Source organism: Pararge aegeria, chromosome 6, assembly GCF_905163445.1.
Source record: "Pararge aegeria chromosome 6, ilParAegt1.1, whole genome shotgun sequence".
NCBI lineage: Eukaryota > Metazoa > Arthropoda > Insecta > Lepidoptera > Nymphalidae > Pararge > Pararge aegeria.
In genome coordinates this window covers 17,195,226-17,223,078 of record NC_053185.1, presented here as the reverse complement: position 1 = coordinate 17,223,078, position 27,853 = coordinate 17,195,226, and the positions used below count along the sequence as shown (strand labels likewise).

General features: G+C 36.3%; 1 protein-coding gene across 1 annotated transcript; it reads right to left on the bottom strand.

The window, feature by feature from the left end:
- Window positions 1–190: 190 nt before the first annotated feature.
- LOC120624478 (CD63 antigen-like) lies at window positions 191–27,853 on the bottom strand. The gene is made up of 6 exons (XM_039891046.1): window positions 27,752–27,853; window positions 27,452–27,550; window positions 25,555–25,746; window positions 4,699–4,869; window positions 3,313–3,537; window positions 191–1,756 (listed from the first exon to the last, which is right to left on the bottom strand). The coding sequence occupies exons 2-6, from the start codon at window positions 27,515–27,517 to the stop codon at window positions 1,691–1,693; spliced, it is 720 nt and encodes a 239-aa protein (XP_039746980.1). The 5' UTR covers window positions 27,518–27,550; window positions 27,752–27,853; the 3' UTR covers window positions 191–1,690.

The following is a 27,853-nucleotide window of genomic DNA, read 5'->3' as shown; positions in this document are numbered from 1 at the left end:
TATTATTTATTATGGTATAGTTTCATACTGAGGGTGTTTAATACTTTGCCTATCTGCCTAACTAAAAAGTTCTTATCTATTATAACTTAGTTAGGGCGCGGAAGCCTAGCCGTGACGAAATTCTTCATTGTTAGTGCGCCGCTAGCTTAACAGGGTTTGGAACCTCTGGATTAGCAAAAGAAATACACGATTGCATCATAATATACAGATTTAATAGAAATGTAAATAAATACTACAAGAAACATTTAGTAAAATACTATTATACTAATACATTATAAACATTTGAGTGCATGCCAAACACATACCGGAGGCTTTATGAAGGTGTTCATTGAATTACACCGCACCAAGCTATCCTTAATTTTTTTTTTGTTTTGTTGATGGATCAGCAATAGTATTCATGTCTTTCGATCCAGGATCAAGTATTGGCGATTTAAAATGTGGCCCGGTCTGCATAAGGCATTACAAGATGCAAATATACATTTGACAAAACTTCCTTTTAAACTTTTTTTTTATTTTTCAATGTAATTTTTATTCCTACAGAGTACTTCACATCGTATCAAATACTAATAAGACAAACGTGCAGTATTCTACATAAATAGACGATTATAAATATATTTGACAATAATATCCTAAACTCTATAATATGAAAAGTGCATGTTTGATGAATGATTTTGGCATTCTATTCGAAAAATCAGTCTTCTAGGCTGAGCACACCATATTGTGACTTCAAACTACTACAAGTGTTGCCAACATTCGAATTTTAAAGGATGCCACTGAACAGAATAAGCGCACAGGTCGTCGTATATCATTGAATTAATCTGTTACTATCGTAGTATACTAAATAGGACAAAATAGTTAAGCACCTTTTTTTATGACAGTGCAAGTGTTTTTTTTTAATCAAATCGGTACAATTTGAATTTCAACCACTACGATTTATCGCATCGAAAGAGCGACATCTAGTGACAATAGTTTCCCAGTAATCGTAGTTAACCTATACATGCTTGCATAAGTAAACTTAGGTAGAAATTCTCCCACAAGGCATCTTGGTTTGAATGAAGACCCGCATATATTTGCTTTATTACTGCGAAAGTCAGAAACAAGACCTTAAAAAAATACGGCGTTTTATCAGCATGCCGTGTTCTATCTACTAACACAAGGTATATGTTAAATAATTTGGTTTCCAGGAAATGGCAGTTGGCAACCTCACACTGGATGTACTGAGTGAAATCTATATAATTATATGAGAAAATCTATTGAATAGTAAATATGAAAATTATCTTGCAATGTGAGAAATATATTTCTATATGCCTACATTTATTATATTAAAATAAAATTAATTCATTATTGAAATGGACAAATAACATAAAATTAAATCATACATGGATACAAAAACAACAATTATATTTCGACTTTCACTTAATTACAATTAGAGCAAAACAAATCAACTCTGCATTTAATTAAATTACTTAAATTAAAATCTATCATCACAAAAATTGGAATTATATTTGTTTGTATTATAAAAAGTATATAGTGTTTTAGTTATAAAATTATGTTATTCTGAGCAATAATTAAGAACTAGGCAAAAATAACTTTGCTGAGTCGATTTAATTGCTATAGTGTCCAACATAATAAATTGTATGGTTGAATTAACAGAAAACATTAGAAATTGACGGACGAGTTTAACTCAAGTTTAAACTGTTTCGTATTGGCTGCGGATGGAGCGAGCGAGACAGCATGCGAATATCACGCCGAGGAGCTGAAACAAAAAATCTTAATTTATTTTCCATTAATTAAATGTTAATTTATTTTCTAAATTTTTTGGATTTTTCCTATGGGTTCCTAATTTTTTTATGTCTTAGACCATACCGGTATTGAGGTAAACAAAACAACAAGGAAATATTTAAGTGGATCGTATCATTTTCATGTTCTTGGCAGACTAACGTACTGCGATAGAGATATATATATATATATTTATATTAATTGTTGCGAGTGTACGAATCGGCGAAAGCCGTAAAAGCTTCGGTCCACCTTTTAGGAAGTACGAGTTCCTACGAAGCCGCCCACAAGAACAGACTAGAGAAAATTCAGAAATAAATCTGCTTATCAAACCACAGCGCTTGTCGGCACGGCTTTGTCGTCAGGTTAGTAATTAGCCACGGCCGAAGCCTCTCACGACAACCGACCAGAAAAAAATCAGGAATTATAAATTCCCAAATGGGCCATGCCAAAGAACGAACCCGGCCCCTCCAGTTCGTGAAATAATAAGCATATTAATAATAATAATAGCGATATAATATACGATTAAAATGCTTGGGTGTAAATTATTGCTCTAAACAGGTTGCTTCTTTAAATTCAAAATTCATTTATTTCAACTACTTTAATAGTTTTAAGTGACAGTGTGAGATGGTGATAACAAAAACAAAACCGGCTAAGTTTGTTGTGGGCTTCTTCTTACCAGGGCGCGTTTGAAACCCTCGTAGCTTTAGTTATTGCCAACTTTATTTATCAACTCACTTCTATGTTATATTTTACACGTTATGTACGCATCAAAAGTACCATATTTGTGCCTATTTGTATAAAGAAATATTTGACTTTGACTTTCACTTTAAACAATTAAAATATCACTTGCTTCAACAGTGAAGAAAAATCGTGTGGAAATGCTGCATGCTTAGCAGTTGCCCCATAAAGTCTCTCTGTGGACTACAGCCTAAATACTATTTATTTTGGGAGGAGACTCGTGCCCTGTAGTTGATATGATGATAATGATAAATAATAGTGAAATACACAATGAATGTATTATATTCAAATAGATAACAAAATGAGTAAGATATCTTTAACCGTGCCCTGGCAAAGTTTTAGCCTGTTACCGGTTCACTACAGGGCACGGGTCTCCTTCCACAATGAGTAGGGGTTTAGACTGTAGTTCTTCAAGATGGTTCAGTCCAGATCCAGACTCCACACACCATTGTGAACATTACGGAGGACTCAGGCATGCTGGTTTCCCAAAGATTTTTTTCTTTGAAGCAAGTTATATTTTAATTGATACATAGATATAACACGAGGATTTTATCCATTCATTGTTCATATATCAAACCTTTTCTTAAAGTCACCAATGTTTTTTCATTGATACGAGTAAGTGACATTTAAAAAATATATTTAATAGTTTATTTTAAGAAGGAATGATTGGATTTTAAAGACCCGCACCGCAGTAAGGGCTTTAAATGTTGTTTCTTGTATTTTCACAGAAACGCAATTTCGTCTTTATTTCAACTACCCATTGAAGGGAGTAATAAAGTATAAACAATTAGTTACCTGAACAAAAGCGATGCCCACGCCGACTCCGCCAAGCAGCAACGACAACGGTTTCAAGTGGGTGAGGATTTCATCAAGGCACCCCTTCTTGTGCAGAGTGGGTGAAGTCTCCGTGCAGGTCACAGGCGTGTTCTCTACCAGCTCCTGGCCGGCGCAGCAGGTGCTGGGAATGGGCAGGCTGTTGTTCTTCCAGTCAGCGGGGCCATTGATACCGCAGCACTGCAACTGTTGGATGGACAAAATGTTATTCGCAACTACCCTCAAAATTGTTAAAACTGTATAAGATGCACTAGTTTTTTTTTAACGTTGTCACAAAAAAAAACACTTCTGATTTCTTTCTTGAGCACCTTAACATGTTATTTTTTTATGTATGTTCGGGCAGAACTCCGTCATTTATAGACGGATTTGCAATATTCGTTTTATAGTCAGGGGTTTTCCCGAAATGATCCCATTTAACTGCGACTCTATGCGGTTGCGGTCTTGCACTATAGCAAAATCAAATTTTGGTCTCATGATACACATTACCTTATGATCGCCTTATTTTGTATTATTTTTAAATTGCTGTGTAACTGTAGAAATGAAATAAACTTGTTATTATTATTTCTTTAATTTCATATGATGTTGTATTGTCGTAGAATATTTTTTATTTTATTTTATTATATATATGTTTCGGAGTCAACGGAAATCTACAAAAAATGACAGCATATAAACCGCGATTACTGTTATCGCATAAATATGCATTGCTTACGCATTCACACAACGTAAAATAACGGCTGATGATGTATTCAGTAAGTATATCGGGGCATTTACACCCATATAAGTTATGCCCGAACATAAATATTAAAAGAACATACGAATTGATAAGCTCCTCCTTTTTGAAGGAACTCGAAGGAAGGACGGCCGATTGCCGCAGTGGGCAGCGACTCGCTTTCTGAGTTCGAGGCCGTGGGTTCGATTTCCACAACTCGACATTGTTTGTGTTATGAACATTAATGTTTTTCAGTGTCTGGGTGTTTACCTATATATTATAAGTATTTATGTAGGTTTATTATCTTAGCTACGCGGACTAGAGGGCGATTTGTTTATGGTAGTAGTATATTTCTCTATTATTATTATTCATACTGTTTAGATGTGAATGTATTGTTGTGTAAAATCTACCAAAATCTTTCACCATTACGAAGGACCATTCGGGGTAAAAAATTGTCTGAGTATCAGCTATAAGTATACCAAATTGTACTTAAATCCGTTCAGTTTGTTTCCCAGTATTGACCCAGCACTGTTTCCAAGAATTACAACTAGATGGCGCTCTTTAAATTCCATACAAATCGTAGTTTACTTTCATGCGATCGAGTAATTTCACCCAGCTCTCGAAATAGACTATCTTACATCGGTCTGGATGATATCGAAGTTGTGCTGTATGCTCGTGTCATTGCTGTAGTGCTTGATGGAGTCGTTGAGCGAGCGCATCAGTGACGTCTCCAGGTCCTTGTGCTTCATGTAGCCCGCGATGCCGATCGCCAGTTCCGCAATGAAGATAATTAGCAGGAACGCGGAGAACTGAAACAAACATGTGGGTATAAAGCACACGTCACGAATATTGAATAGGACCAGCCAAGTGCGTAGCGGTGATAGCCTCCGTGGTGGTGGATAGTGGCCTTCACCTTCCCTTATGAGTTATGTGCATCACCATATCAACCCATTACCCACTACAGGGTCTCCTCCAAAAAAAAGAAGGGGTTAAGGCCGTAGTCCACCACGCTGGCCCAGTGCGGATGGGTGGACTTCAAACACCTTCGAGAAAATTATGGAGAACTCTCACGCATGCAGGTTTCTTCACGATGTTTTCCTTCACCGTTGAAGCAAGTGATATTTTAATTGTACACATAACGCACATAACTAAGAAAAGTTAAGGTGCGGGATTCGAAATCGCCACCTCGAAAGTACTATCACTGCGCTATCACCGCTAGAATTATGTGCGTTTTAAGAAATTAATTATCACTTGCTTTAAAGCTGAAGGAAATCATTTTTAGCAAGCGTGGTGGACTACGATCAAAACCCTGCTCGTTCTGAGAATTGCCTCCTTCCTTGCCCTATAGTGAGCCGGTTATGTTTTGATAATGATGATGAGGCTTCCTTAACCAAGGAGAAGTTTTCATCATACTCAGACTATAATTAAATCCGCTGCTGGGCACAACTAAGCTCTAAATCCCTACTGGAAGAGAGGGAGAGAGAGAAAGAGAGAGAGAGAGAGAGAGAGAACGCAGTTGATTCTGTACAGTTGACTGAGGTTAATGACTAAGTCAGGATGAAGATAATAGTAAAATCAACATATTTATTAATTTATATATCTTATTTGTACACCACTCAGAAAAACGAGAAAAAAAAGAACAAACACATGAAGGCGGCCTAAGTAGCGATCTCTGCCAGACTATTATTTTATGGCAATTTTCATAGTCTGTTTGCGTCGACTACCCTGGCGCAGTGGATGTATAAGTGGGTGTCTGGAGTTTATGAAATCTATAATTCTGAATTTTCTGTGGTGTGGTCTCTTTCGAGACTACTTGTGATGTGATGGCTAGTTACCAACCTACCTACAAAGACGGGCCGTCAAAAGGCTTAGCGTTCCGGAACGATGCCGCGCGGAAACCGATTATATTAAGGGTATGCCGTGGCGTGCATAGAGGGTATGCACAGGGTATGGAGATAATATTAAATAAAGAAAATCTCCAGTACGAGTTATAGACAACTTAAGGATATGATTTGTAAGAGTTATAAAAAGCCTACCCATACCCTTATTTAGAACTCGTACTGCAGATTTTCTTTATTTTATATCATCTGCATACCCTGTGCACTTTGCATACCCTCTATGCACCTGTTACTATGTCACTTATACGCCCAGGGTATGGGTGTATAAGTGACATAGTAACAGGTGTGTCCGCTACCATGTAAGACTGCATTGCACTTTCCATTAGAACGACTATCAAAGGATGATGATAATTATATCCCCCGACAAGGGATCCAATTTAAGTGTCCGTGCCAAAGCGCGGCGCCGAGCATAGGAGAAGTTTACCCCCGTTTATTATTGCACATATATTATTTCCACCGTGCTCCAATGCTCGGAGAGATGATAAAGCTGTGGGAGAAGATAGAATTTTGTACTTTTCCCGGGGAGAAAAATGTCTCCTGCCGTGCAGCAGAATATAGCAGTCAAAGACCGAACTATTAGTGGAATTAAAAAAAAAGGCATAACATTTTGGACTCACATCGATATGAGCGTGAAATTAAAATTGGAATTCGTATAATCAACAGGTTTTTTGAATCCCTTAATACGGTATAAGCATGTTGATAATATGCACCAATATTAACGTTATGTTAATTCGATTACACGCGAGTAGCGAGACTTGCACAACTTGGCCAGTAAGTTAGTTAATGCTCTGATATGTTAATGAACTGCACCGACGAGGTATTATGGCAATACCGCCGTTCACTTGGCTTCCAATGTACAATATTGATCTTTTTTCAAGACCAATTATCATACGTAATAATAATCAGTACGCAAGTAATCCCGTGCTTGAAACTTATAGGTCTATCGAGGGACACACGGAGTTTTTAGTGGGGGCAAGTCCCACATAACTACTCCGTTTCCCCCAACGGAGTAGTATGCGTCAGGCATTTTCTCTGTATAAAAAAAGACCAATAGTCATTAATCCAAGTTTTAGGAACCTACTAATAAAGATACTCAAAAAATCTTTTGATTTTTTTACTACCGTGATATGTAATGACAGTGAAATTTCACTTTGTCCGTTTGGGACAGACTTATAATTTCTGAAATATAAATTATTATGTAGAGCCGATAAAAACTCTTTAAATTTCGTGCAAGAAAATGTGAACGGACCTTTTTAACCAACTTCAAAATCCTCTTGGTTTTCTCAATTCGTCGTACCTAATGTTTTTTTTATGTTTTTATTTTTCATGCAAGTATGTATTTGTATGCAATAAAAAAATTATCTATCCATCTATTTTTCCGCATTACTCAAAAGACCCTGCAGGCCGATTATTTATCTCAGTTGATATCAAATTTAGCTAGCCAATGTGGATAGTTGCCACCAAAAACCCGGTCTAACCTGTATTTTGCAGTCTGAAACCTAAGTTGGCAGATTTATTTTTTATTTAATTTATTTGTGAACAATAACAAGTTAACCACTAATTAATGAATCGATGATCACTGTAAAGTATAAAACTGCGTAACAGTGATCACGCCCACCTCCAAAACTTAAAATTTACCACTGTTCACTAGATATTTATCAAGACCTCTAAATACATTCAAAAATTTGAATTAAAATAAAACGAGATACAAAAAAAACAAAGGGGATACATGCAACATGCTAATCTTTATAATATAGATCAACTTACCATTGAAGATGGCAAGTTTTAATAGTGGCTTCTTCGATCGATTCAGAAAATTGATTTCCGTTTACTTTATAAATAAATGTTTTTTTTTTAAATCTACCTTGACAATGAGGGGCTCTCGAAGCAGGTGTTTCAAAGTACATATTTTGTCTGTATCATAAAAATGTCTTGATATAATATGTAATGATAGTTAAAACTGGGCCAGTTTTTCGCAATCCGCAATAATTATTTATCAGAGCTTGGTATAGGTATTGATTACCTCATAAAACCTAAGTGTTGGGGCATGAATATTAATGTTCTAACCTAAGTTCAGATTTTAGTCACTTGTCATCAAAGGCCACTGCTGGACTTAAGGCCTATCCCAACGGGAGGGTTTGGCGATCTGTGATGTGCACTTCATATATGCATATCGTGTATAAGAATTGTTAAGTTTCCAATTATGCGCACGTTAACAGTCGCCCTTGCAAAATATCAATGTATGAAAGAATCTACTTAACTTTATAAATATCAGAAATTTCTCAACATTACTATTGAACTTAGTAAAAAAATGAATTAGCATTTTTCCGCATTTGCACGAACTAGAAGACACGAATAAAAAATCATGAAACCGAATAAGAAGTAATTTGAAGAACAATAGCATTCCAATTAAGGAAATTGAAAATTACTTTGTAGCATGAGGCTTTTGTAAAGCTGCGTAAGCTTCAGGGCTCGATTTAGTACGTGGCCATTCGTAGTTTGCCGGTTTGGTAATTTAATGCGTAATAAAACAATCGTGGGAAGCCGCCTTTATGTACCAACCGCAAGCGGTCGCGACCCTAGGATTGCTGAAAAATATCGATGTATCGGTATAGAATATCGCGTATCAGATATGATATATTTCTACTAACTGAAACCGCTGGAACTAAATGTAGTAAAAAAACAAACAAAAATAATATCAAAAAGCACAAAAATTTATAAAATTAAAATTTACAGTTTTATTTCGATATGTGTATCGCAATCGAGTTTAATGTTACTTTTGGCACTTACTTATCATATTCTCTAAGATAGGGATGCTAACTTAGTTAAATTAGTTATTATGATGAGACATCATTGAAAACTTTCGCAAGAGCATGTTTTTTTTTTCGATATATCGCAATAAAATTAAAATAAAATTAAAACAAATTAAAAAAAAAAATTTGTAAATCCAAAAGTGCACGACTCATAACGCTCATTTAATTATCAAATCAAATATTGAAAAAAAAAAAAAAAAAAAAAACAAGTCGTTCAAAATTAGTTGCCGAAAAAACAGCTGTACTAGGAAGGTACTGCACAAGCGTCCCTGGTGGAATAAATGTACATAATATCTATAGATATATCACCATCCATGTTAATTTTACATGGATATATATAGATATACAGTCTTGCAGTTTTCGTTTTTTATTAATTGCAATTAAACTACACTGAATTAATTAATCATTCGCATTCAGTGACCTACAATCGTCGATTAGAATTAAAAAAAAAAAAATTTAACTCAAATAATGGATTTTTTCACAAGTTAGTGTTTTCGGGTTTCACACATGACGGACAGGAAAATTTTTTGACCTATTTTGGTGTTTTTTTCCAATTCTATTGCAGTAAATCAATTTTTTAAAAGTATGGAATGAATCTCCATTAAATTATCTCGCAATAGTATGCAAAATATCTTGATTCCGTGAACTAACAAAAGGCTATAATAATAAAAATAGCCGCCGAAATGAGGCCAAAAAATATTTCGATCGTAAAGCACTCTCTGATGCTTCGCATCATGAGTCGTGCAATTCTTTACTCATGTAGGCCTATCACAGACACTTAAGATGTGCTCATACATATTAAGTTTTCATTGTGAAGCGACGGCGGTAACTGCACTAATTACCTTATAACTAAAGCTAGGAGGGTTCTAATCGCGCCTAAGTCTTGCCCACAACGAACGTAGCCGGGTTACATATATTTATTTAATATCGATATTATAAATTATATCGAAACTTTTTTAAACACCTAGCATCCCTACGCGACGGTCAGATATGTATATGTATTTCAAAGCGGAAAATGTGGACAGTTACGGGACTTTACATTGCATCCAAATAAATGAATCATATCGAACCGATTGCGTCACCACCGAGACCAAAGACTCTCACTGTGTAATTGTGTATTATCTCTTTATTACTCATAAATATGGCTGTGGAGATTAAAATAATTTAAAATGTTTTTGCCGTCAGCAGGTACGAGTTTTTACAAGGTCCCAAGTTTTATAACCGGCTGTGTCACTTTGCAAAAGAATCAGAATTAGCTCATACTATCAGTACGCTCATTAGCAAGTTTAGTGGTTCGAGTATAATAAATAGGTTATTATGGCATCTAGGAAGCGATGATAGCCTGCCTACTAGTGTCTAGAGTGGCCTTCTTTCGGTGGGAATTATGTGCGTTTTTAATTTAGGCAACTTAAATATCACTTGCTTTAACGGTGAAGGAAAATATCGTGAGGAAATCTGCCTGAGAGTTCTCCATAACGTTATCAAAGGCGTGTGAGCGGTTTAAACCATTCTCATTGTAAGAGAAGACACAGGTGCCCTCTTGTGGGCCGGTAATCGGTTGATAGTTATGATGAATCATCTATAAACTGATAACTGATTGAATCTAACGTCATGTTATTGTCATAGAAGTTGCATTTGTTAAAACTACTTAGTTGACCGTGATGAAAGTTAAATTGTTTCTGTGAGATAAATAGGTTTATAATGGAGAAGTTTACGACATGGATTCGCGAACTTTTAGATCCACGACATACCAATATATTTGTAGTATAAGTATGTACGTCGAACCATTTTTGTCAACGTAATACGCTTGCGTATAGCTTGCTTTATAAATACTACTATTTCAGACTGAAAACTTATTACTGAAATTAAATATAGCCAAATACGGCCGTTAAATTGTAACTTCTATCTACGTTGCTTTATGTATTTTTGTTTTCAGTTTTTTTTATTTCTGTGGTATAAAAGGTTCAATAAAAGAAAAGAGTATTCACTATTCATACATTCATATAGGTTATGTAAATTCTGTCTAATAAAAAAAGAATTATTAAAATCTGTTACGCATATTTTGACTTATCAATTATTTACAAACCAACAAAAAAATCTAATCTTTCCCCTTTTTTATATCAGTATTTCTATACTCACAAGGTTTTAGACCATATTCTCCTACGGAAAATTCTCCTACTTTACGAGTGATATAATTATTTAGGGTAGGCAGTGCTTCTACGCATGTAGTGCACGCCACTGCTGTAACTTTACTGCAAGTGCGGAGTTCATTTATAATGACATGTATAATGCTATTGTTTAACAAATCACCTATGTTTACAGTGTTATACGGGTGGCTACACAAGAGCATAAATGACAAAGTATAACAAAGTCCAAGGTTGAAATCCCTACTAATATTGCAAATGCGAAACTGTCGGTTTGCTTGTCCTACTTCCTCGCACAGAGCAACGGAATCTCGCGATGGCAGATTTGGCATAGAGGCTACATTTGATTCCGGAAAAGTTTACGGTTCGTTAGTTACCAAAGCGAAGTTCCGTTGAAAACTTTACATGCTAAAATGTTTCTTCTATCAGTAATGTAATTTAAATGCAGTCCGACAAAGATCCTTGCAAGTATTTCGTTAAAAAAATTTGAACGAGCTGATAATATGGCAGCATATAATATATTTCTACTATGACTTACTTATCGTCGACCATCGACAACCCTTTCAAGCTATCCGGTCTATAGTTACTCTACGAAGTAGAATAAAAAAAAAGAGAGAAACTTTCATCTAAGTTTACCAAACCGGTGATAAAAATTAAAAAAAAAAATCATTTAGAAAGAAAGTGATCAACTTAATTCGTATTCGAAACTTTTGTATTTCTATTATTCTTTTATTTCCCTAAAATCATAGTAGTGTACGAATAAAGAGTGAAATAAATAAATCCCTACTTAATATTATAAATGTGAATGTAAGTTTGTTTGTTACGCTTTCACGCAAAAACTACTTAACCGATCCTCATGAAACTTTGTACACATATTCTTTGTTAGAAGTAATAAAGGATACTTACTATCCCAACATTAAGCTCGGTTTCTTTGGGAGACCCCGGGGATGAAAGTGTTAGACGATTTTACACCATAGCTTCGACAAATTATAACCGATTTAAATGATTATTCTTGTACTATAGAGGTTATAATACGCGTTTAATATTGCCCAAACTTTGTGTAGATCTGATGAATGTGGTTGGGGATAGAGGACAGAACTCCTCAGCGGACAGCAGCAAACCCCTCATTTATGGCTTAGCGATACTGAATATTTTAATTTTTTTTAGAACCACAACAAAATTGAATGCCACATCAAAAAACAAAATCAAACGCAGACGAAGTCGCGGGCAAGAGCTAGTAATAAATAAACTTTCGGACCAAGCAGTTGGCCGGACTGCTATACGGAAAACCATGGTTTATAAATACAGCAACACTTCGCAGGGCATGCAAGAAACACGTTTTGCAATGTGTTACCCTGTGTTCGTCAACTTGAGGCGTAAATGTAAATCCTAACTTTGTTGCCAGTAATTAATTACATCGGAACACAAGTCATGATGCTTGGCAGCAGAAGTAAGCATGGCGGTCACCTCCCTGAACGAACTCTGTCATAAGAACCTCCACTGCGGCACGGCAGAAGCGCGAAAGTTTTCACGTCATTTAAACGCAGCCTACCGTACTTTTTCTTAGAGAAACTAATATTATATATCCGCCATCGTGGTTGGTTGGCTGGTTTGTCTTTCTTAAACAGTATTTTCGTATGTAAAACCTTAGTGAGGAAAAATATAATAGTTACTGGAGGCAGAAGGCGGGCGAAGAGCTAGTTATTCCATAACCATTATATCATTTATCGTTTTCACGTGATCAAATTTTTATAATTCAAATGCAAATTCAAAATTTCTTTATCACTGGCACTTATGAAGCGTTCATACATATATGTTTACATAATTGTAAGGGGATGGTGATAATTTCCTACGCCAATTTAAACCTAAAGCTACGAGGGTGCCAAACGCGCCCTGGTCTAAGAAGAGCCCACGGCAAACTTAGCCGGGTATTTTTTTTGTTATCACCATCTCACAGTTTATTTATATTAAGCTATGAAGCTAGAGCAAGCCCAAGACCCAAGCTTTTTTATCGTTCAAGTAATCCTTAATATTATAATAGGATTTTTAAACGCCTAGCCTCATCTATTTTAGAAATAATTGCGATAGTGCTATTTGCTTGCTTGTGCTCCTTAAACAGTATTTTCGCATGTAAAACATTAGTAATGAAGTAAATGATACTAACAGGAGGGCGAGGCCGGGCGAAGCGCTAGTTATTCCATAACAATTATCATTTGTAATATGTAGATAGAGCTAGGTTACCGATGCATGGTTACATTCGTAACTATAAATGGGTATCTGTATTATGTACCTATTGAAAATGTATCGTTCTTATCACCTTGTCAGTGCACTACGGAAGTACTAACTAGAACCTACGGGTTGACTGTAGTGTTGCCCAAATTCAGTCTTGGTCTTGCAGTCTTGGTCTTGTTCTTGCGTTTTTGCAAGACCAAGACCAAGAACAAGACCGCGTATTTTTAGCAAGACCAAGACCAAGACTGACCGTGCAAGACTTGAGCAAGAACAAGACATAGCCTGCAAGACTCTTGCGTCTTGCAGCTAGGACTTAGCGCTATTTCACGGAGTAGTTAGGTGTAACAGTTCGGTGTATAGGTAGGTAGGTACGCTTAGGAATTCTATGAGACGCAAAAAACTATATCAAAGAATATGAAAAACTGGACCTATGCGCATTACGACTAATACCATAAACATAGCGAATAAAAAAATATCTATTAAAATCAAACTGAGTGCATGCATAGTTATGTTTTAACCATCGGCACTTTGATAATGCGGCATCAAAGGTTTTGTACTTACTTCTCAAAGAAATTTGCCGCTTTTCGGAAGTACATGGTTATGATACACGCGCCGGCGGCTTCTTTTGAAATCTAAAACAATCGTTGCCGCCGCGCCGAAATCATAACATTTGACACTATTCATGCAAAATAATTTCGAATTTTAAGAGTACCTACAGGTGTTCCAAAGAATAAATAAGTTTCAGATTGGTGATTTTAGATTGGTGGAGGACGCATGAGACAGAGTATCCGATTTTATCGAAAATGGCCCGTGATTTTCTCTCAATACCTGCAACTTCAGTACCTGCTGAGAGGTTATTTTCTAAAGCATCATTAGTAATTAGAAAACATAGAAATAGGTTAAGTGATGAGTCAGCCAGATGGTTACTTTGTATTAATTCTTGGTCAAAAGAATTGATATAAAGTATCATAACCTAATGATAAAGCTGTTGATTTGTGTTGTATTTTATTTTTTATTCAAATAAATGATAAATCGTAAAACTCTTTTATTAAATTTCTTATAAGTTGAGGGTTCAATCTCTTTCTAGACAGATAAGTATTGTTCTTTAAAATACAGTCAAGTTATTGTAATTAATTTGTTTTTTTACATGTTTTAGCAAATGTAAGCTTATAAATCATAAATGTTTATTAAGAAACAGTTACTTCCATGGAAAACGACATATAGGTCAGTTGATTTTTCGAATTTCTTATCAAATCTTCAGTTATTTATTAATCTGCTTGATCTTTACTATGGCTATGTTAATTCAAGCTCACAATGTTCCAATTCTAATACGTTTTTCTAAGATTTAAAGTAAACTTTAATAAATAGTAATAGACTAATAGGTAATTGCAAGACTTGCAAGACTCTTGCTGCAAGACCAAGACCAAGACCAAGACTGCGAGCGCAAGACCAAGACCAAGACCAAGACCAGGTGTATTGGCGCAAGACCAAGACCAAGACTGGCTAAGTCTCGTCTTGTTCTTGCATTTGGGCAACACTAGTTGACTGTCGTAGAATCAATAAACTGTTAGTTTATATCTGTATAGCACGCATCATGCAGCGAATCACTCTTAGGAGATTTAATAGTTTTCAAATAACTCCGCAAGAAATTAATGATTAAGTACCACGCGCGCATTTATGTTGTGAAAAGCGGACGGCCATGGGGGGGGGGCAAAACCGTCTGGTCTGGACCCCCCATCGCGCTATGACCTTAGGCGCAGACCAGCGTTACGACATAGTGGGTCGGTTTAAAGTGTGTAGATAGCTGAAGAAAGTTTATATGAGAAAATATCGAAAATTCATCGTAGTCAACTCAGTGCGCTAAGATCGAGAGAGAGATCTAACTCAAAACGAGGTCAAAGTCTTACGCACTGACTGGCGTGCATAGAGGGTATGCACAGGGTATGCGGATGATATAAAATGAAGAAAAAGTCCAGTACGAGTTATAAAAACTTAGGCTTTTTATAACTCTTACAAAGCCTATCCTTAAGTCTTTCATCTAGTCATCAACCATACCACAATCGCCATAGTAGGTATAATAAAAAAAAAAATTACCTTATATTATTAGAATAAAAGAAATAAACATATTTAAAAAATTGCATATCAAAATAATCCAAAACAGATATAACATAGAATTAAAAAATGAAAAAAATACACAAATTTAAATAAACTAAATGTAACATTATTATGACTATATATTTGTACTCTTAAATTAAACTTTAATCAATTGGTCTTAAACAGGAAATCGATGAATAAGGTCTCCGACCACCATGTCAGAGGAAACGGGTTGCTCCAAGGAACCTTGGAGCATATATAAATAAAAAAAAAAAACAAAAAAACTAAGTCATCAAATAACGATAATAGCAGTAAGATATTACCAGGTACGCACTTGACCCACTGATATCGAGTTGACCCATGAATCATGATTGATTAACGGTAGGTGTATAAGGAAAAGAATATTTATATTTGTTAGGTATTGGGGATTTCTGCCAAGAAGTTTTCGGTATCAGCCCGGCGCGGCGCTTTTTTGTTTGTTTCGCACTCAGTTATCCTCTGGCATGGTGTCAGAGAGAGACCTTCTTTATGCGACTTTTACTCTGAATAAGTGCCAGCTCACGATTGTCGTGATTTGGTTATGCTACTTTTTTTTTGGTTTTGTTACTGCCTTTTAACTTCACCTTCTACTTATGCGTGAGTTGCTCTGTCTTCAAGAGCCCTGAGTGCTCCGTCAAATGTTATATATATACACAGTGGCGTTTCTAGGGTCTTGAATAAGAGCAAGTCCAGTTACATATAGGACTAATTCGACTCATCACATGGCCAATATAAGGCAGTTGTTTATGTGTCAAATAACAAACAACAACTCATCTTTAAAAAACACTACGACTATGGTCCACACGCGAGTTATGATTAGAAATTTCGATTTTTAATAAAAGCCTGGCTTTTCGGCTTCTATGGTAGTACCGCCACTGTATATATACCCTAGCCGAAATGCCGTTTTAAAGTAAGTTTTGATCTGTAGGTTTCACACCTACGCGTCAGAAGGGCACAGGCACTTTGTAGGTTTTCCTTGCATGCCTTTCGAAATGTTGCTCTGTTCATTGGCAATTGTTTTCAATTAAGTTACCATCGGGTGGGCCATATGGTCGGTAAATATTTACTTTGAAGAAAACATTATCTCATTCTCATTATCCACTTTTTTATCGGCTTCGTACGCTCAGGTTCCCTTTAAAAGATCACTCTTAGTGATAAGGCCGCCTTTGCACCCTAGCACTAAGTACTATAACGGTTTCCTTGTATTTTTCCTATTGTGTTGTGTTGCATTAAAGTTTTTCTATTCTATTCTATTCTATTCTATTATCTGTGACTTGCCCTATGGCCATTTCTGGTTAAACGAGAATGAATTAAACTACCCTTCTCAAATTTCCATTACTGTGTGAAATAATGGAATATATACGAGAATTTAAAATAAATAAATAAAAATATATTACGACATTTACTGTCGTATGGCTACTAAGATAACTAATATTATGTACATAAATACTTATAATAAATAGATAAAAACCCAGACTAATAAACATTCACGTTTATCGCACAATCATTTTCCAGTTGTGGGAATCGAACTCTCAGCCTTGGATTCAGAAAGCAGGGTCACTGCCCACTGCGCCAATGGGCTTATCTATATCAATGACTTATCCTGTCATGATCAGTTAAGTTACCGACGTAATTAAATTAAAAGGAAATAATTCCTAAGCCCATTAATATACAAATCATGTCATCGTGGAATTGTGCCAAGTATGTTAGGAGACATGCTTCCTATATTATTTTCAGGGTACCGTAGCGATCTGTTAAATTCATAATAATATTATTAATGCGAAAATGTGTTACTTTGTATGTTTGTCCTAACTACATGCCCTAACTAAGCATAGGATTTATTTATATTATTATTAAGTCCTGGAAAAACCTCAAATTCATACAGGAACATTCATTTGTTTTTAAAACCAAATATCGTCCTCCCATATATATTCGACGGCCGATTGGCACAGCGACCCTGCTTTCTGAGTCTAAGGCCGTGGGTTCGATTCCCACAACTGGAAAATGTTTGTGCTACGCTTAATTTGGGACTGGATAGCGATGTGTGTATTGTCGTAGTATATTTATATACCTTCTCAAAGAATCAATATGCAGCTTATACTGCAGAAGAACTTTTCATATTCTAAATAAAAAATGTGACATTATCATAAGCCAATATCCTTGATATAGGCACAAGCGTCATCTCTCATTCTCTCGTGTAATCATTACTACCCCGACCGAAGCTTTTACTATTACGCTTTCGCCGCTTCTGTGATACGTAGTCGAACATTATATACACACGAGGCAGTTAAATGCTTTTATGCACATATGAAGTGCACAACACTCAAAGATACACCTACAAATGGGCCTATTAACGTCAAATTAAAGGAAAGGAAGTGGCCGTTTACAAGATGAGACGAATGAAGCGTGTCAGAGGTCACGGCTTCTGGTCGCGCTCAATTGACTCCAGCGAATTGGACCACTGTATGTTTAGCTTTCTCTGATTCTTCCACGGCTAGCATAGCCAAGAGACGACAAAAATATACCTACTGCACGGCTAGGTTAGGCAAGAGATAAAATTTTTATCCCCGACGAGGTATAAAATTTAGTTGTCCACCTGCCACCCAAAGCACGGCAACAGGGCATAGAAGTTACCTCCCGTTTATGACTGACGGCCGATTGGCGTAGTGGGCAGCGACCCTGCGTTCTAAGTCCAAGGCCGTGGGTTCGATTCCCACAACTGGAAAATGATTCTGTGATGAACAGGAATATTTTCGGTGTCCGGGTGTTTGTCTGTATTTTATAAGTATTTATGTTTATTATTAATAAAAATATTCATCAGTCATCTTAGTACCCATACATATACACAAGCTACGCTTACTTTGGGGCTAGATGGCGATGTGTACATTGTCTTGTATTCTGTTTCATAGATTATGCGAAGGCTTTTGATTGCGTCATATGGAGTAAATTGTGGTCAGTGCTGGAAAAGATGGGAGTACCAAAACAGCTTATCATTCTTATTCGAAATCTCTACTGCAACAACCGTTCTTTTGTGTGTGTGAGAATTGATACTGAATGTTCGGATGTATTCTCTACAAAAAAAGGCGTACGACAGGGCTGCATTCTTTCTCCAACTATTTAACGTGTACGGTGAATGTATCATCCGTAAAACACTGGAAAAGTGGAAAGGGGGTTTCCCACTAGGTGGGAAGCGAATATGTAACCTTAGGTACGCTGATGATACAGTTCTCGTTACCACCTCAATGAAGGATATAAAAGAGCTCTTGCAAAGACTTGAAGTGGAGAGTTTGGAGCTTGGTCTGTGCATCAATAAGAGCAAGACCAAGTTAATGATAGTTGACCGCTCCGGAAATCTACTCGACACCACCAATATACCATCCGTAGACATCGTGGAGGATTACATCTATCTAGGCTCCCAAATATGCAACAATGGTAGTTGTGTGCCGGAGATAAAGAGACGCATAGCAATGGCGAAAAGTGCTATGATACGGCTTGGCAGTATATGGAAAAATCGAGGCATAACATTCAACACTAAGAGCCGCTTGGTCCGTGCCTTGATTTTCCCTATATTCATGTACGGAGTTGAAACGTGGACCATCAAAGCAAGAGAAAGGCAAAGGATAGACGCGTTCGAGATGTGGTGTTGGAGGCGCATGTTGAGAATACCCTGGACAGCCAAGCGCACAAATGTGTCTATCCTGGCACAGCTAGGAGTTAGTGTTCGACTTTCGTCTATATGTTACCAACGTTTGCTTTCCTATTTCGGGCACATAATGCGGCGGGGGAATGATAGCCTGGAAAAAATTATAGTTACGGGCAACACCGAAGGCAAAAGACCTAGAGGCCGGTCCCCAACAAGATGGGCAGACCAGCTGAAAAAATCAAATTCAGACCGCTTCTATCAAATCGCAAAAATGGCCTCCAACAGAAGTCGATGGAGACAGTTTACCAACGCGAAGTTGGGATCTCACCAGGACCACGATCTTCAGTAATGAAGGAACGACCATAGAGAGAGACATTGTCTTAGTATATTTATATATTTATTATTATCATTATTAATAGAATAGAATGCATAATGATTTAGGCGATGTCTACAGAAAACAAAACGTTTCACCAACTCATAGATGATAACTATTAATAAACGGTTGCTTAGGAATCTCCTTTGATCAGGCGTTACGTATTTAGCCCTTGGCTTGCTGTCGTTAGTGAAAACAGGCATTATGTTATTTGCCAATGTTCGGAGTTGATAAAGCTGTGGGAGAAGATAACATTCTGTCTTTTCCCCCGGGGAGAAAATGTCTCCGGCCCATTGTTAGACGTGTAGAGGCTTTAATAAAACCTTTGTTACCGATCTGGTGAATTTTGATACACCGATTGCACCGTGCATACTTTTAATTCATTCAAACGTTTCTTTCGGGATTTAAATAAAAGAAAGAAAGGCGGACGAAGCCGCAGGCAACAGCTAATTTTCTAATAAATTTTTGGTCATTGTAGCTTTTCGAGAAAAAGATAACGACACTTCTACACTAGCCTTTGAGTTGATGAAAATAATGATTGCTCTAGAGTTATTATCAGGGTAAAGAAATAGGGGAATACGTTTGTTTGGAGAATCCCGCCTATATTCCTCTTAACAGTGAGGTTTGATAGATAACACTACTAGTGTACTTTGATACCCCGCGGTTAGGAAGACGGAAACCTTAATAATTAAGCTCATCGGGGTCACTAATAGTATATCCGCCGTGGTGCCCGAGCTACTTGGTGTCAAGTTAATTCTCTTATACTTCAAAGCTATAAATACATATGCATTTTTTTTGATATTTTGTAACTATATTTGTTAGCAAATCTGCCTTTGTGTGTACGTTTGGTTTATGAAAAAGGTTTCTTCGTTCAGACTGGTCAAAATTATGCATCTGTGTTCGATATATGTTGAAGTAGGAATTCAAAATGGCGGGAACCCAGGTCCAAAAGGAATGTGGTCATATAAAAATGGCGGGGAAAAAAGAGGTACAGAAGTGTCAAGGGAATATTGCAGAAGTTATCTCTTTGTAGTTAGTTAAAAGTGTGATATAAGTTTAGATAGATTGATGTTTGAGTTTATAATTTGCACGAAAACTATTAAACGCTTTAAGTATATGTATATGGGGTTTCTTTTATATTACAAGAAAAGAAGAAATCTATATTATCTGAATCTGTCATAATGAAGTTTTATCTATTATTTTAATCTAAATATTCAAGTCATCATCATCATCATATCAACCTATTACCGTGCACGGGTCTCCTCCCACAATGAGAAGGGGTTAAGGCCGTAGACCACCACGCTGGCCCAGTGCGGATTGGTGGATTCCACACAACTTTGAGAATATTATGGAGAACACTTAGGCGTGCAGGTTTCCTCACGATGTTTTCCTTCACAGTTGAAGCAAGTGCTATTTTTATTATTTTAATAACTTATAAAAGTTAGAGGTGCTTGCTGGGATTCGAATTCGGCCCCACGAAAGTGAAGTCGAGCTACTACTGGGCTATCACCGCTTCCTATTATTTTTCGAGTGGATTGCTTGCATTACTAAAACGAATAGATTCCTCAGTTGAGTATATGATTGGCTTTCTTCTATGATTAGAGCACGGTTGGAACCCCAGGAGATTATGTTTTAAATTAAAGAACAGATTTGAAAGGTTTAAACTCTATAGTTATTTATGAGTATGTACTGTATATATTCATAGTAATTAAGGTTACTGGATTCGTACTTAATGAAATCCAGTTTCATTGAAACCTGACCACAATAGTCGGACTAGATCTACTTTCAAAGAATACGTTTGGATTAAATTCAAATTATACGTCAAATACTGGCATAGCACCACGCTATATAAATGAGCGCTATAGAACTTTATAAAGAACTCTCAGTGATGCAGGTTTCCTCGCGATGTTTTCCTTCACTGTTAAAGCAAGAGTTATTTAATTGCACATAACTTAGAAAAGTTAGAGGTACGTGGCTTGATTAAAACGCAGCCTCCCGAAACTGAAGGCGAAGTCCTAACAAGGCTATCACCGCTTAATTTCAATTACCTATAACCATAATTGGATTCTTTTTTATACAATAACGTGAGTAATGTATTTTTTTATATGTACCACAACAGTCTGGACTAGAATAGAATGAGCATATCGGCTTTCCGTTATGATAACCGATAACAGAGCATAGGACCAAAACAAACGCATGAATGACTATGTTATGTTCTACATTCCGATAACATGTTTTTTTGTGAACCCTTTCAGATTTTATTCTCCACTAACCAAAGGACAAAGTTTATTTGTCCACCTGCCAAAGCACGGACTGGGGAAAAGGATGAGTTTACCACAGCTTCACATTCAGTGCCGTGCATTTCATACATGCACAAAAGCACTGCATACCCAAATTATTTTATATAGCTCGTATTGGAGAGGAATGTTTCTATTACGCTATATTACGCTATATATCTGCTTTATGCATACCCTGGCCGAAGACCCTGTGCACGCCACTGATCACATTACACGTGGACATTTTATATCCGAAGTCCAGAGCATGGGGATATTGAGAGGTGATAAGTTTCCACAATTTTACCTACTGCGGATATGTATTAAATCGTGCAAAAAAGAATTAAACTGTGAGAGGGGGATGCACATTTCGTCCTGTCCTCGAGGAGAAAATGTCTCCTGCCCAAGCTGGTAAGGAAAATAAACAGAATGATCTTCTCAAAATTGGTTCACGTCTTTTAAGAGGTTTTGTAGGCTAGTTTCCGATATAGTTAGTCACCTATCCGTGACTAACTATATCGGCAATTATATAATTTTATTGACTAACAAAAAAAAAATTTGAGCTTTATATGGGGAATCTTTAGGGGAGTATGAAAGTACAATCAACGCGGTACGTTAAATGGTGCCAGCAGCGTCTTGAGCTCTTAAGTCCAAGAATAAGCTAGTATGGTGTGTTACGCTTATGAGCATTTAAATATATTGTTTAGGTTTAATTTGGCTTGCACTACTGTAGTATGCGTTACTATAATGACAACCGGCACATAGATTTCAAATTATTATCACTTTGTTTTTGTTACGTACATTATTAACAATGGTGTAACTATCAAATAAATTAAGGTCTTATGCAAAATAAACGAAAATTCGATTGACTAACAACCATTTACTAATTACATTGATTAGTCACCATAAACTAATGAAAATTGTAAACGATTACCATTATTAATGAGCAATTAAAAGAAATACCTTCAAACACATTTAGTCATTACGTTATCCCGCAACATCGTCCGTTTGCATTCCTATTTCCGGAACAAAAAGCACCGACTATGCGTTGAAATACTTTTATTATACCTAGAATTTCATTTTTGTTTTGGCTCTATAGAGAACGCAGCGTTGGTACACCCTCGACTAGGTGAGCAGACGAAATCAAATAAGTCGCAGGGAGCCGATGGACTAGAGTTGACTAGAATTTGACTTCGATCTGTTTATATGATGATCAAGTGCCCTATTTACCAATTCATACACTTTTTACAATATTTCGTCTACAACGTGTAAGCTAATTACGAAATATTTCAATAGGAATCACCCTGTAAAAATATTATACCAAAAGAAGCATATTTGTTTTTCCTATACAAACTAATTCAAAACAACAAAGTGTTTACTTATGACAACCCTATTGAAGATAAAAGACCGACACGCGCATAGTATCGGTAGTACTACGCTACGTGACGCGTACCTAATAGTGACAGGAGTCAATTGATTTTAATATTGCATGTGATGTTCGGGCTGTAACTGATTTGGTTCAGTTAAAACTATGGCATTGGTTTACTCAAAAACTACAAGCGTTTCAGTTCTCAGATAAGTCTTCGAGGCAGTAAATAATGTGAAGTAATATTTCGATTTTCATTAACACGTTGTATAATTCGACAGCGACAGTTGGAAACTCATCGCCACTGGTTGGCAATCATCAGTGAAGCTTCTAAATAGGAGTGCGGGCTAAGACCTCGTGCCGGTACGTAACAATTAACAGTTGAAAGTCCATAATATATTGAATTTATTCATTATAGTTTCAACAGAAAAATATTTAATACTACATGCTTAAAACCAATATTTAAATATACCTATCGATAACAGTTTCGCCCTTGAAGCGATAACTACAAAGTCAGACATGCACAAAGCTGTATATGGCGTGTCTCTCAAACATTGGTTCAATTATCCTCATAATTTGAAGCTGGATCTAATGGACGATCCCCCTGACTCGGTGGTGAGGGACACGAACGCCTAGTGAGGTCTAATAAGTGGAAGTCTCTGGTTCGATACTCCGCAGCGGCAACTGCGCCGGGTCTGGTCTGGCCGGGTTCGGCAGTTGGTATTTTACCACCCTGCCGTCAAAACTTGCCAGCACACAAAAAGCGATTTGGTGATTCGTTACAATGTCGCGTGGAAACCGATGAAGGTATCCGTACTAATATTATAATACGAAACTGTGTTCTTTGTCCTTACTTAACGCTCTAACTAAGCAACCGCCAATCAATCGACGTTATTTTTGTCATAGAGTCAGTTGAAACGACGCAGAGTAACATAGGGTACGTTCATAACAGGAAAACTTCTGGTTTCCACGGGGTTAAAAACTGTTATCAACGCGGACGAAGAACGCTGGGGCAACAAAAGTTAGTAGCTTATAATTGTCATATTCCTATCAGGTTAGCCCGTTATCAGGTTAGTCTCTCGACTGCAATATCAGGTGATATTGCAGTCGAGAGAATAGAGGGGAGGGGATCACTTGAAGTGGAATAAAACAAATATCCTCATCAGTTCAACCTATAGATTCACAGCTAGATCTTTTGTAGGAATATCAACACTTACTTGAGAGTCCTTGCGACTCGCTTAGCTACCCATTTAGTGCGAGTTTAGAGTTATTGATAAAAGTGGTGTAGAGTTGATTTACTTACGCAGTATTCACGCTCTGACATTAGAGAGGTGCTGTTAGAGTGTTTCATAACGGTGCGTAAATGTTCTGAGGTCACGTGTTATGAATAATGTGGTAACAGTTTGGGGGATGAACGAACGAATTGAAATCTAATAGGTTATCAAATCGTCTTGTTCGGTTGAAAATTATCCGAGCGAAAACCGAAAGCACCTCCCAAGGTTAAAACGGCAGGGCATCGCCGCATCAGATCGTCAAAGTCGCAGTTATTAATACTATCGGTGAAAGAAAGTAAACAGGTCTCGGAATGTCATGCAGTCATTTGTTTACGTCGCGAACGACAATAAAACAAACAAAGAGATAAAACGAAGCCCCACTTGTATATCATATCTATATGATGTTATAAATAATAATTCATACATAAATTCATACACAGTAGTTTCCCTGACCGATTTTGGTCACGGTTGTCAATGTCTAGAGCTACTACGCGGGAGATATCATAGTGCAGTGTCAAGTGTGTACGCAAACACTGATGCGGTTTCTATTTCCTGACTCTCGTGGTCTCATGTGACGCCAAATCCTACACGACCGGAAAAAAATCTGGCACAGTGAAGACAGCTTAACATACTCTCCGAGGCATCCGGGCAATTTACAAATTCCAGGCCCAGGATCTTGTGATCTACATTTGTAATGCCCCAAATTAAAGCACTAATAAGACTAAAGAAAGTTACCTCTGAGTGCGAGTTGGTTGCAAAATATTATTTTCTTCTACTTATTAAAAAAACATAATCAGGTTTAGTAGCCTAAATAAACGAATAAACAGACAGACTGACAGACAGATGATTTTACTTTTTTAGTACTTATATTTAGGTTATCTGAACTAATTTTTAAAAAGCTAAAAGATTTGATATACTATTGTTGTAAGTTATGGATAAACACTAAAAGAAATTTATCGATTTAGAAAGTTATTTCGTCAATAGAAAGCTACATTCTCAGTGGCTTATATTTTATTTTAATAATGAAAAGAATATCTACATAAACATTAAATAATAAATAATAGTATGCATTTGTAAAGTATGCCACAAAAAAATTGCTAAAAAGGAGTTTTATCTATGTGGGACCCAAAAATAACGCAGGCGAAACCAGAGACAACAGCTAGTACCATAATATGTATTAGCACAATATACAATTATAACACAATTATTATTTAACGTTTCAGAGAAAAATATTTTTTATCTGACTGCAAAACCTTTGTTACAATGCAGGCAAGGGTTAACTTGTAGTAAAATAAAAATTAAAAAATCTTTGTCTATGGTAACATAAATGTTTATGAGAGCTTACCGTGACAATCATGCAGTGATTCTCTTTGACAGCTCCACAGCATCCGAAGAAGGCCACTACAAACACAATCAGGCCCACAATGATCAGAATCACTGGTGCCGATGTGTAGAAGCTCTCATCAGTAAGGTCCACGTATGGGTGGGCATTGATCTCTGATTTAGCACCCACTATCAGGATTATCAAACCTGTTATCTGTAATAAAATAAATAACATTACTTGTTAGACAGAGCCTTTGTTATCTATGCAGATTTAGACTTCACATTATACCCTTCTTGGCATGGAGTTACCATATACACAGTATATATTATAAAAAATTAAGCTTAATTTGCTATACTGTGCAAATAGCAGGAGAATCTGTATGGTGTAATTTATAATTTCTTCAATCCTTATACTCCACAGCAATGTATCCTCTACACATGTTTCGCTCCAAAACCTGAGGATCCTCAGGAGATGTTGACTTTACTATGTCAATGACATTCTTAACGATTATTCATTGTAAAGTCAACATCTTGATGTCATTGTTCTTAACTATTATTCATTGCAAAGTCAACACAACTCTGCTACAATGCAGATTGGTAGGCTTTAACAATTATTGCCACTAGTTAACAATACCAAGTTCGATGGCTCAACCATGCTCTACGAGGCACTGTGGTTAATACATCCAATTTCCTATTTCAAAGCTGGTTCTAACAATTATTTAACAGGAACACACAATATCTAACAATATTTGGCCCAACCGGGGATTTGGGACTGGGCCACAACAGCCATTTACAATGACTAGTAGGTCTTCCAAGTACCTCTTGGGAGAGGCAGCATTAAAATTGCTAGCAGTTAATTTTTCCAGAAATTTCTGGGCTTACTCAGCAGAAGTACAAGTAAGAACTATGAGCAACAAAAGTACTTTGTGTCACTCATAAGAATGTGCAAATAAATTCATAACTTACAGGCTTACAATCATGACAAGTAAGCTAACATTTAAATAAGTGAAATGTAAATAATTGAATATCGAGTCTAAAAATTTATTTAAATCCAGGATAGAGATTTCATATCAGCAAGTGAGAAATTATATTCAGACAAATTAACCAATATTTTTGTTATGTACATCTTTAACTGACTTAGTATACATTTTTGCTAGCTGTAAGTATACTAAGGATATAAATAAATAAATAAATAAATAAAGTGATCATAGAGCACAAATCAAAATATACGCCTTGCCTTTTTTTCCGTCATACATCAGTGATCTAGATAAAATATGTCAGTAGCTATGTTACAAAAGTTACAATTAATTTGAAACACAAAGGACATGATTACAAAAAGGAATGTTATCTATTATCTGTAAGAAATATGGGATTCCCCCTAATTTAACCAAATTCTAGCCTATTGTTAGGAAAAGCCAGAGGCGGGGCAGGTTGTCACTCACCCTTTCTCACCATACAATAAAAGACAAAAGATTTACAATTCAGCACAGTGACTAATTTTAATTAGGTACTGGATAAAGAGCTATCTCAAAGATTTTGTGACTTCTTGGATTTCCTGTCCATTAATGCATCTATATCCTTAACTCATTTATTCTATATGTAATACATTTTAAGCAGCAAATTTCATCATGATATTGTGTCATCATGAAACATTAAAAGCGTCGATATAAAGAATTGTGAGGCAAAAATATTGTTCTGCACAACGATAAAAGTTGTGCAATCTTTAAATTAAACATGTTTTGAACCTATAATTATTTATAAATAATAGCTTTTAAAGTAAAATTGTTTCGGAAGGTATGTTTTTGAAATTAAAAGGACAGGATTAAACAACATACCTACTCGTTTTTGAGATGCAATTTTACTCGACAAAGCAACCACCGTCACCTTCAAGAAAAAATAAAACCTTGCAAAAAACTTACCGCAAACAAAAGATTGAAGGAAAATAGAAGGTACTTGACACACGACATTCCTGCACCGATAGCCATGTTTAAAATCTATTCTCTGTTTAAAACTTGTATCTGGAACAATAAAATAACACTATTTTAAATTTTCTTACGCTGCGCATTTAGAACGCGCAAAACATCGATTTGCGTTGGGTCAACAAGTAACACTTTTCTCACAAATATCGAGATAAAACGTATTGTTAATACTTTTACAGCGACTAAATCACTTTTAGTTTTTATTACACTATTTAATCCATACGAAAAATAAATGCTTACCGCCAAATTTTATCTTTATCCGATAAAACAAATTCCACCAGCAGCTGCCGTGTTGACCGCGATCGGAGATATAATTAATTTATTGTGGTGTTGCCAATTTAA

Bases quoted from the DNA above. Each gene is read 5' to 3' on its own strand.
- LOC120624478 (XM_039891046.1), bottom strand. From the start codon at position 27,517: ATGGCTATCGGTGCAGGAATGTCGTGTGTCAAGTACCTTCTATTTTCC. The intron at 25,747-27,451 runs GTAAGTTTTTTG...ATTTTATTACAG, and splicing joins CCTTCAATCTTTTGTTTGCG to ATAACAGGTTTGATAATCCT. The intron at 3,538-4,698 runs GTAAGATAGTCT...TCCATCCAACAG, and splicing joins TCGATATCATCCAGACCGAT to TTGCAGTGCTGCGGTATCAA.